At 40.5% G+C, this 10,771-nt stretch overlaps 1 protein-coding gene across 2 annotated transcripts in view; it reads left to right on the top strand.

Moving 5' to 3' along the window:
• CYTH3 (cytohesin 3) overlaps positions 1-8,099 on the top strand; it is a 45,278-nt gene extending 37,179 nt beyond the window's left edge. For both annotated transcript variants that reach the window (XM_057380775.1, XM_057380774.1), the window contains 4 exons: positions 3,670-3,746; positions 3,828-3,899; positions 4,032-4,186; positions 4,783-8,099. In XM_057380775.1, coding sequence (XP_057236758.1) covers positions 3,670-3,746; positions 3,828-3,899; positions 4,032-4,186; positions 4,783-4,855 — 377 coding nt within the window. In that variant the 3' untranslated portion in view covers positions 4,856-8,099. The remainder of the gene's footprint in view (positions 1-3,669; positions 3,747-3,827; positions 3,900-4,031; positions 4,187-4,782) is intronic.
• Positions 8,100-10,771: the final 2,672 nt, after the last annotated feature.

Genomic DNA, 10,771 nt, shown 5'->3' with positions numbered 1-10,771 from the left:
GGGTCCCAGCGCTGTTCAGCACAGCTGGCCTTGCCAGGATGTCTGTCCTTCCTTCCCCGTCCCCTTTTTCCTTCCCCTTCCCCCGTTTTCCTTCCCCGTTTTCCTTCCCCCTTCCCCGTTTTCCTTCCCCCTTCCCCGTTTTCCTTCCCCCTTCCCCGTTTTCCTTCCCCCTTCCCTTTTTCCTTCCCCGTCCCCTTTTTCCTTCCCCTTCTGGGCTCTGCCAGCCCAAGGCAGGGCTGGGGTCAAGGCAGAACACTTTTGAAAAGAAAGCCAAACTTTGATCCAACCACTGTGTGCTTCTGTTCTGTCTGGGGATACCTAAATGAACTCAGGAGGAAAAAAAACCTTCTTGCTGTGTGCATCTCCCTCCTTCAGCTCTGCCATTTTTATATAAATGAGCTGAAGATTTTGGGTAGAATTTTCTAACTTTGGAGAGCTTGCTGCSTTTAACCTTAAGGCCTTTTCTACTYTRGAGATTTATGTCTCCTRAGCCATTGCCAGTTGTCTTTTCCTTTTCCTTTAGATGTTTTTTTTTACGTTGTTGTCTAGTTTGTACTTTGCCCAGAGTTAAAGAAAACAATGCAATGTTGAGTTACAAAGGTGAAGAGAGTTTCTGTTCCTGTTTCTGTACGTTTTACCTTCTTGCAGCCTTCTCTTGTGGTTTACTTACATTTCCACACACAAGATAATGTATTTTTTGAGAAGTCTGTGCATTTCTGTAATCAGCTTGATCTTTCAGAAGCATGTCTCTTACCTCTCCATTTCTGAAAATGTTTATGGATTTCTACTCTGGTTTTCTTGATACTCTTCTGCTTACTTAATTCCTTCCAGTTTTAATTTTTAAAAGTCTGGGAGCTGGAATAGGAGATGAAGAATGATACTAAACCCTTTGTTGTTGTTTTGTGAGCYTGCAGCAGTCTCAGCCAAGGACAAGAGTGTTTTTTTATCACGTGTTTTTACCTGTTCATCTCATGTGCAGTTTACAGCACCTTATCAGCAGCTGCTTGGAAAGGCACAGCAAATTTGTGTTGTGTGGTGACCCTGCAAATTTGATTAGTACTGATTAGATTTTGAGCTTTATTAGAGCTTCTGTGCTGTTGACAGCTGCTACTCAGTAAAGGGGTGTGGAGACAGAGACTTTAATATGAGAGTAGTTCCTTGTCCCACAGAAAAATCTGCCTTTCTTATTTATTTATTTATTTATTTATTTTTTTAATTTGGAAAAGTAACTGATATCTTGGTGGAGCAGTGACCTAAGGTCTAATTCCATGAGTCCCATGAGTGCTGTAACCCAGTGAGCTACTGGCTGTTTTAGGGGAGAAAGGAGCTGTAAGGGGATGGTGTTGGAAGTACTTGAGCTTCTTTGTGGCTTCCTGGAGCTGGGAGATGTTTAAGACAAAAGCTTGAAAAGTGCAGCATGATTACAGAAAGCTCCAGGTTTGAGAAATCTGGCTTTTCCAGAGAGAGGGGATGTTGTCAGGAAAAATTGCAGCAAAYTCAGCTGCCATTTACTACTTGGCAGTCCATGTTGTTCTGGGAGTCTGTGTTTCAGGTCTCCTGTTTCTTCCATAAATTATAAACAGGTCTTCTCTTAAATACATGGYCATTACTGATTTTTTTAATTGTGCTTTGACATGGTATCAGTTTTTGAGAGGCACCTTGGTTCAGTTGAAGCTGCTGTGTGATAGTAACCTGTGTCCCTGTTGGATTCATTCTCSTGAATTGTTTTCCTGCTGAAAATGAGCTCTGATAGCTGATGTTTACTGTTAGCCTGAAAAGTGGGGGTGTTTTAGGGCCGTAAAAGCGTTCAGTGATGGCAATGTGCTGCCCTTGGAGAGCAGAAGGTGACTAAAGCTGGTTGTGTTCAGTGGCACTGAGTCACGTTGAGGGATTCAGGAGTGCCCTGGCTCTCACCGTGACTCGGTCACTGCTTTTCATCCTTCTGGAAATGACTCAGGCTCAACTTCACCATTCCAAACCCAAACACTTCCTGATACCTGAGCCAGCTCTCGCTCAAGGTGATGGAGTTTTTTAGTGACTTACGTGCCAGTTTGAACATCTCTGCAATGTTTTATTTAAGGATTGTCACAGTGGTTGTACTCAAATGCCWCCAGTTCTTCCCTCACTGTCTCCARTTCACTCAACCATTCATTGTGTCACGGCTTCTGCATCTTGCACTATTTTGCCTTCACTTATTTCACCACACCTGCTTGCAGATTCAATTTCTCTTAAGCTACGAGTGCATCTGGTGGAAATATAAAGTTTATTGAGTCCATTGAATGTTGCAGTGTGTTAGCACTGAGTTATCGTGGAGTTGTGAAACCAAACTGAAGGGAGGTGTACAATGCAAAATGCTCGGTCTGCAAAGCAAATATGCAGTGGATTGGTATCAAGAAATGTCATGATATCCCTAGAATTGTTCTGCAATTTAATATGATTTGGATTCCTGTGTTTAAAAAACCAAAACAGAACAAAATTATGAAAAAAACATGCTTGTCTTGAATTTGGTTATATGACTTGGATTAAAGTGGGTGTCTTGTGTGTGTTGATGGTGCTYTTTTATGCACGGGTGTTCAATACCAAGATCAGCTGTTTTTAAATGTTGGCTCAATGAAATKAAATCACTGCTGAATGGATGATGCACAGGTGGTGACATAATCCTGAAGTCAGATMACTATGGTGGATCTAAACCTTTAAACTAACAAATAACATGTGAATCCTTCATCTACAATTGTTTTCCTGGCACTGARTTTTAAAATAATGTCATRTGRGARKCCAGGTGTGTTCTGAAGCAGCCATRGCAGAAAAAAATCTGAAAGGGCCAGAACAATGCTGCTGTTTCTAAAAAGGAACTGTTCCCTACATTAGTGTGAGGAACAGGAACTCTGTGTTGCAGTTGTGTAAATTGTTAATGAAGGAAAAAGTGGCATCWTTGGAGCAGTAGCTATTTCTTGTCAATGATATATTAACCCATCAAGAGAAGATGTTTTTAAAATGCTGAAAGATGACTAAATATGGTATAATTGTGCATTAAGGATTTGCTCCTTAACGATGACACATGGTGTTTGTTCTGTTAGTGATGTTCATAAGCACCTTATGAGCTGGACATTGAATCTGAAAGTAAAGACAARTTCTTAGTCACATGTTTGCACATGAGTGGAGTGGCAGGAAGGTGATCAAAGGTCATCAAATGCCCTTCATTTATTGATGGGAGCCTGGTGGAAACATAAAGTTTATTGAGTCCATTTGAGTCCTTGCTCAGGACAAGCTGTCGAGGGGTTGCTCCTGTTGCTGGGTCCCCTTGCTGGTTTGGGTGGGGATATTTTTGGTGCACATGTGGATATTTTTGAACATGTGTGGATATTTTTGAGATGTGGATATTTTTGAACACGTGTGGATATTTTTGAACACGTGTGTGGATATTTGAACACATATGAGGCCCTGGACAGAGGGAGCAGGTCTCTGCTGCCCCTGACTCCCCGTAGCTGCTGCTGCTCAGGACAATTTGCAGTGAATGTTCCTTTAACCTCATCATCTGTGCCTGATCCATTTACCATTCAGCAATTAAACCATACTTTGAACAGAAGCAAAACTGAATTATTTCCCTTGCTCGTTGTTGAAGCCTTGGCAGCAGCACAGRTTTAATTCTGGAATACCTTTTGTTTGTAGGGGGAAGAGTAAAAACATGGAAACGGAGATGGTTTATTCTGACTGATAATTGCCTGTATTACTTTGAATACACAACAGTGAGTAGATATCGTGGTGAATTTTGTTTGTAATCAAGATATATAAGGAGCTAATAATGCGATGTTCTTCTAATTTTTTAGGACAAGGAACCTAGAGGAATTATTCCATTAGAAAATCTTAGCATAAGAGAAGTCGAAGACCCTAGAAAACCAGTAAGACAATTTTATATTTATTTTTTAGTGGAGATAAGTAAACCATATGGAACCTAATTGTACTGTTAAATGAATTTATTTGTCAGTCCTGTGTTGTTTTTTAAAATTGATTGCTTCATTTCTCCCCTCCAGAACTGCTTTGAGCTCTACAACCCCAGTCATAAAGGTCAAGTAATCAAAGCGTGTAAAACTGAAGCTGATGGCAGAGTGGTGGAAGGCAACCACGTCGTGTACAGAATATCTGCTCCCACCCCAGAGGAAAAGGAGGAGTGGATTAAATCCATCAAGTGAGTTTAAAGTCTTAAATGTCTTTCAGAAATGAAGTGTGAGATTTTTTCAGTGTGATACTCAGAGAATTTGTTGTAACTTGTTTGAAGAACTCTGATGTGGCAATGTCCTCTGATTGCCAACTGTGGGGCTGATGGATCAGATACAAATCTCTGTTTCTGTCTGCTCCTGAGGAAATGCTGCTGCTAGCTCTGATGAGGAAAATGTGGATTTATTGCTTTATGCAAATATAAAACCTTGTGCAAATCATCTTTAAACCMAATTCTGTTGGGTTCTTACTTCACCTAATAATGAACTTTATTGTGAGCATCATAAGCATGATACAGGCAGCTTTAAACTTCCACAGCTTGACTTTATCTTGCAAGGTTTATAACAGACCTACACTTAAAGAAATAAATAAGGTCAAGATGTGAAGGTATGAACTCTTCAATCACAGCTGAATAGTATCTTTTGCTAAAAAAATATTCGTGGTGCTTAGAAGCCATCCATCTTAYTGAGAGTGTGGAGTCATCCACGAGGAAGAGAGAACAAAAGTTTTAGTTTTCTAAAGCAGGTATTTGTTAAACAAACAGATGATTCCTTTTTTCTGTTGCAGAGCAAGTATCAGCAGGGATCCCTTTTATGATATGCTGGCAACAAGGAAACGGAGAATTGCAAATAAGAAATAGAACATGATCAGCAACTTGCAGACCTGCATCAACCTCCAGTGGAGTGATGGAAGAAATGGGACAAACTAAATGAAGACAACTGTAAATTTTATATATATATATACATATATATATGCACATTTTACTATGGCATAAAAACTTGGCAAAACGTTTCAGGGTAAATAGTTACTGRCATATAATTCCAAGTAAGCTTCAAATCCCAGAGAGTGATTCTGTTGGAACTGAATTCAGCTGCAAACATGGAAGCCTTTTCACATCAGTGACAACTCTGCTTCACTTGGGTTGGGGAGGGAAGGAGTTCAGGGCTAACACTAAAATATCCTCTACCTGAGCATATTTCTATTGAAGAATGAGTGATAATAAGACTTTGAGCTCTCACTAAAGTGCAGCACGGTGTGATCTGGCATTTCATGTTCCTGTGAGCAGCATCCCCAGTCCCATGTCAGTGTTCAGTGTGTCACAGCAGCAGCTGAGTGCAGCTTCCATTCAGGATTCCTCTCATTCCTGCCTTTATGGAAACAGCTTTTCCTCACAAACCCAGAGCTGCCAGCTCCCCAAAGGTGTGCTGGAAGGGTTTGGCAGTGACACTGAGACACCAGGCTGCAGCCATGACTTGGCTAAAACCCATCCCTTCTGCTCTTACAACAAACATGGGTTTAATCCACTTTTTAAACAGTAAAGTCCTCCTTAGTTTTGAGATGGTGTTGTTTGATTCACACTAAATTACTGCTTAAGGGGAGAGAGGACAGGACTTGTGTGATTTTAGACCTTGCATGTGAAAACAGCCCAAAATAATTTCACATGCATTTCATGCTTTTAAAGGGGAAATCCAGGAAGGTGAACTGTGTGTAAGATGCAGCTCAGAGAGTTAAGCAAGCAGGATTCATTCCTTTGCTTGATAACAAACTTTGGACATGCAGAGTTCCTGCAAGTTCACACAAGTTCAGTATTTTTATTGCATTCTTAAAGGTGATTTTCAGACTTGTGCTTCAGCTGTTGAAATTGAAAAAAAACTAAATAGACATTTTTACTTAAAAACTAAAATACTCCACATTGGTCACCCAGTGCAGGCAGACTTCCCCACAGGCACTGTGTCCCTGTTTCTGTAACTCGTGGAGGATCTTTCTGTGGCCCTGCTGATGGTTTTAGGAGCACATCACTCTCAGCAGATTCTGCTCCAGAGCTTTTCTGTTGGTAGCACATGGACTGTTCTAAGGTAAAGCCCCTGATTCCACAGTGGGGGCACAAAGTGGGAGGTTTTGACTCCACTSTTGTGTTACTCCTCAGTTTTCCCTGATTTTGTTGAACCTGAGCCGTGCCTGCTGTGCCAGTGAACACTTTGGAGACACAAAATGTTCAAGAGCTTTGCTGTTGGTTACAGGAGCATCTCTGGATATTTTGTAGGGAGATGTGCTGCACTGGCAAACCCCCAGACTTAACCTGATCAGTTTGAAATCTCCTTTGAACTGTAAGGGGGAGTATTTCACTGTTCTGTCCTACTGATTTGCCTGGTTTTGCATGGGGTGTCAGCTCTGAGTGTTTTGCTTTATTGCATGTTTGCAAAAGAGGCCCAGAGGAGAAGAACAAAGTCAACTTTCTTACATTGCAGATTTTCCCCAGAGTGTGTGGAATTGTTTGGGTGAATGTTCCAATCCCAGTGCTTCCAAGGGAGTCAAACTCAGCCAAAGGAGGTGGAATCCTTGAATAGGTGTGAGTGTGGGGATCCCTTTGCTTAATGAACACATTTAAACTCTGCAGAAATGAATTCAGTCGTGTGTCCTGTGTTTGCACAGCAGCACAATGATGGAGCTGCTGCCAGCACTTGTTTTCAGTCTCTGCTCTGCAGTGACATTTTSTTTCCAAGCACTGCCTCCATCAGTCTTGGCTTTGGACAGCAGATTTGTAATTCAAATAGTGACAAACCAAATCAGTGGTACTAGTGAGCATAAAGGCCAAAGGCAGCAAATGCAGTATTTCTGGAGAAATGTGAGATTACAAAAGCATTCATAAGCCATGAAGCACTTTTGTGTCAATTCTTATCTTCTGAAATACCACCTTGGAGGAAATCTATTTATTTMAGCAGGTGAGGATGTCTGCCTCTAAGCATGAAGGAAATGCCTTGAGAGTTCATTTGCTGTATTTAGTTTGAAGTTCTTATATCYGGCAGAAATAATTATTTAGAGTAACATGTAACTGAGGTTATTATAGCAGGAAATATATCATTTCTAAGCATTGAAATGCAACATCTTAAACAGCTACTTGTGGTGCTCAATGTATTTAATTTACCAAAGCTAATGAATAGCATTTTTGTGTGTGTTAATATTTTGATTTCAGATGTTCTTTGTAACAGTATTAACAGGGAGTGAAACTGGCCCAGAATTTCCACTGGCCACGAGGCCAGTAAAACAAAGTGGCTTGTGAAAATTTTGGCCGTTATCAGGTACTATCCACGAGGGTGAAGAAAAATCTCTCAACCTTTCCCTTTTCTATTGGGCTTCAAGTCCAGGGGTGGCTGCTGCAAGTGGCTGCTCGGTGGCCTAAAGCAGATCTGTTACAGTTTGGCCATGCTGAGGAATGTCCTCTGGGACAGCAGATTCTCCCTTCTGCTGCACTGGAAATTGAGAAATTCTGAGTTTTTGGGTTTGGCACTGCCTTTCCCAAGTGCAGACAGAGCCATGGGCCAGTGCAGCTCAGAGGGAACTGTACACAGAACTTAAGCTCAGCTGGACTGACTTAAATTTTACAATATTCTGACTAAATAAGCTCTGTGTCAYTTAACATTTTGAACCGTTTTAAACTGGTACAAAACTGAACCTTTATAAACTGAGCAGCATTTATAATGCTTCATATATAAAAAACTGCATATTTTTAAGATTTATTACATATCTATGTAGATATGCTTGCTGGAAAAGCTAGGTCTGTTGTAGACCAAATGCTACAAAATAAGACTTGTGGCTTACCAGTTTCATTTCTATATTTTCTTGGAAAATGTTTCTAGCTAGAGTTTAAATATAAAATGTAAATAGTGTACAGGTATGTATTGATATGAGTATTACTTGGTGTACACAAGTGATATGCATGACAAATATTCTGTATCAATCATTGTTAAACGGTGATGTTCTTACGTAAAGCCACTGCAATGTTCATGTTCTCATTTATCATYAAGACTGTTGCTTCAATCTGTCAATTTTCTCAGAAATAAAGTGTGAAACTGTACTGTCACAAATCTCATTTCCCAGGAATACATGGGAGGCAACTGCTGATTCTTAAGGTTTAATTTTACAACTGCTCCTGTAAGTAAAAGGCCTCTTTTACCTACTCTTTGGCAGAGTAATATAAATTATCAGGTTTATTTTTTCAGAGGAAAAATAGGTTTTCAGATACAAAATAGGTTTGTTTCAGTGGAGTGTGACTACAGTAGGAGTTGGTTTCCCTTGAGAGCCACCCTAAATTGCGGTTTTTATTTTGTCACTTCCCTGCCACGAGTTGCAGTCAGGTGTGAGGGGGGAAGTGGATCTCTGCTCTTACAGATTAATTGGTTTCCTCAATTAGCACTGAAAATCAGGAGCTGCTGCTGCCCCGCTCTGAGCAGCTCTGGAGGGAGGAATTCAACACAAACTCCTGCGAGAGCTCAGGGCTGGAATCACTCAGAAAAGGACAAACACAAATCATGGAGCCAGAGCCCAAAGGAGGAAAAAAAACCCAGATACGGCCAGGAATGTTGGTTACTTTGCCATGTTACTTTATGTAACGTCACAGAACTGTTGCCATAGGAACATTTCCAGGTACATCACGGTTTGCCTTTGCTGTTCCCCATCTACCGAAGGATCACTTTGAACTATTGACCCAAACATTCACTTTGCTCTTTTTTTTGCCCATTTTTTTTTGTCACACCGGGTCCCAAGCTCCTGCTGAGCTGCCAGCCTGGCTGTGGAGGTTTTTCAGTTCTTTGAAAATCCTGGTGTAGCAGTTGCAGTCCTGCTCTCCTCTGTTCCAGCAGCATCTTCTCGCCGTGACTCCTCGAGTGTCAGCTCCCATGACACAGTGCATGTTCAAGAACTCAAGTAAAACTCAAGTAAAACTCAAGTAAAACTCCATTTGAACTTTGCTGTATTTATATACTATATAAATTTTACATGCTATATATTTACAGTGGGGCAAGTGCTTTTTTTATCTTTAAAAAAACAAAGATCAAACTTTAGACATCTCTGAACAACACAGCTTGTATAAACCAGACAGATTATTCAGATGAACTGTATTTAATACAGGTTCCCCACTCATCTCCTGATGCAGGACCAGTGAATAATAAGTGCATCACAGTTTGATAGCATTTAATAATAAAAATAAAAATCACAGTATGAATTTGTCTGTAACTAGACACTTTAGAGAGACAAAACAGACAACTGAGACTTAAGACAAATGACAGTATATTAAGAAAATGTAATAAAAACATATGGAACAATATACAAATAGTCTTGAGAGATACATTCAGAACTGCATATTCGTTGTTTCACTATGTCGAAAACCAGAAGATTTTCTTCAGATCTTGAACATAACTCAAATGTGAAGTAAATTAGTTTCTAGTGTCAGACCACAGAAAAAAAAAAATGAAGCTCTTGCAAAACTTGTGAAGTTTTAAATAAGTCTTTAAATTAAATATACAGACTGTCAGTTGCAACTTTTATAATTCCTGGTCGCTCTTGCACCAGATGTCTTTAACTTGGAGTAACATTACATGAATAACATAAAGTCAACCTGAGTCTGTAATTAAGCAGCATTTGAGATGGTCTATTCCAGGGCATTATCTCAGCTCACTGAGATATTTATGTGGTAATTTACAATGTTCAGCAGTTGTAAAAAGTTTTCACCCTTTTGGATTAGAAGTACATTTTACAAAAGAAAGTCTCAAGTTAAAAACTAAAAAAAAGTTCTTATATGGTAAAATTCTGTACAGAAATGTTAAGCACCACTTATGACTGGATTTTGTCTCGATGGTAATTGATAATAAATTGTAAGTTTTGATGGTCAATACTGGTAATGTCAGGTTTGAAGGTGAGAAGTCGTTGGTTTTGATGATGAGAAGTCGTTGTTTTGAAGGTGAAGGTTGGTGGGGTTGTGGTGGGTTCAGTCTGAGTATTGAAGGCTTTCATCACTCAGCTCCACATCTGAAAGGCAAAAGGAAAAAAGGTCAGTCCCTGTCAGACATGGAACACAAATCTGGCTCTCAGGGGCCTCATTTCACAAAGACACAGCTCAAAGCTGCTCCATCTGCTCCCTCAGTGAGGATCCCAGTCCAGGAAAAGGGGCTGAACTGGGCAGAGCCTCAGGACAGAGCCACCTGCTCCAACAGCGAGGCTGCACCTTGCCTAAATCAAAGTTAATTCAAGTTTGGCCTTGAGAGCAGCATTGTTTTAATAACAACCTTGTGGTCAGGCTGACCAAATCCTAACCAGGGAGGCAGAGCCTTCAGAAACTCAGAACAGAGGAAAGAACTGCTTCAAAGCTGCTCCTTCCCCATCCTGTACGAAATTTTGTTAAATCACAATTACCACTGTCTTCATCCTTATTAATTTATCCAAAATAGCAGGAGTTGTGGTGAAAATGCACATCCTCACAGCTCCTTCTCAGTGATTCTTCACCTTGTCTGAGAGGTTCAGTGCTCTCTAAAAACACAGCCTCAGTGGCCTCTTTTGAAACCAACTTTCATTGYTCAGAGAATCCTGAGACCCATTTAAACAAAACCAGGCTGACCTTCCAGAAGATGGAGCCAATTAACATCCACGGACTTGATGAAATACTAAAATTCTCACAACTTGGAATAACCTCACTGCTTTGGGAAACCCAATTTTGCCATCTGCTGGCCACACAATCACCACTGAGCACAGCATTTCATTCTCCTCAATGCCTGATTTGTCA

The sequence above is a fragment of the Malurus melanocephalus genome, unplaced genomic scaffold, assembly GCF_030028575.1.
Source record: "Malurus melanocephalus ecotype Western Australia unplaced genomic scaffold, MMel_1.1 scaffold_471, whole genome shotgun sequence".
Classification (NCBI taxonomy): domain Eukaryota; kingdom Metazoa; phylum Chordata; class Aves; order Passeriformes; family Maluridae; genus Malurus; species Malurus melanocephalus.
The sequence above is the reverse complement of the archived record's forward strand: the minus strand, read 5'-3'. Positions and strand labels throughout refer to the sequence as shown.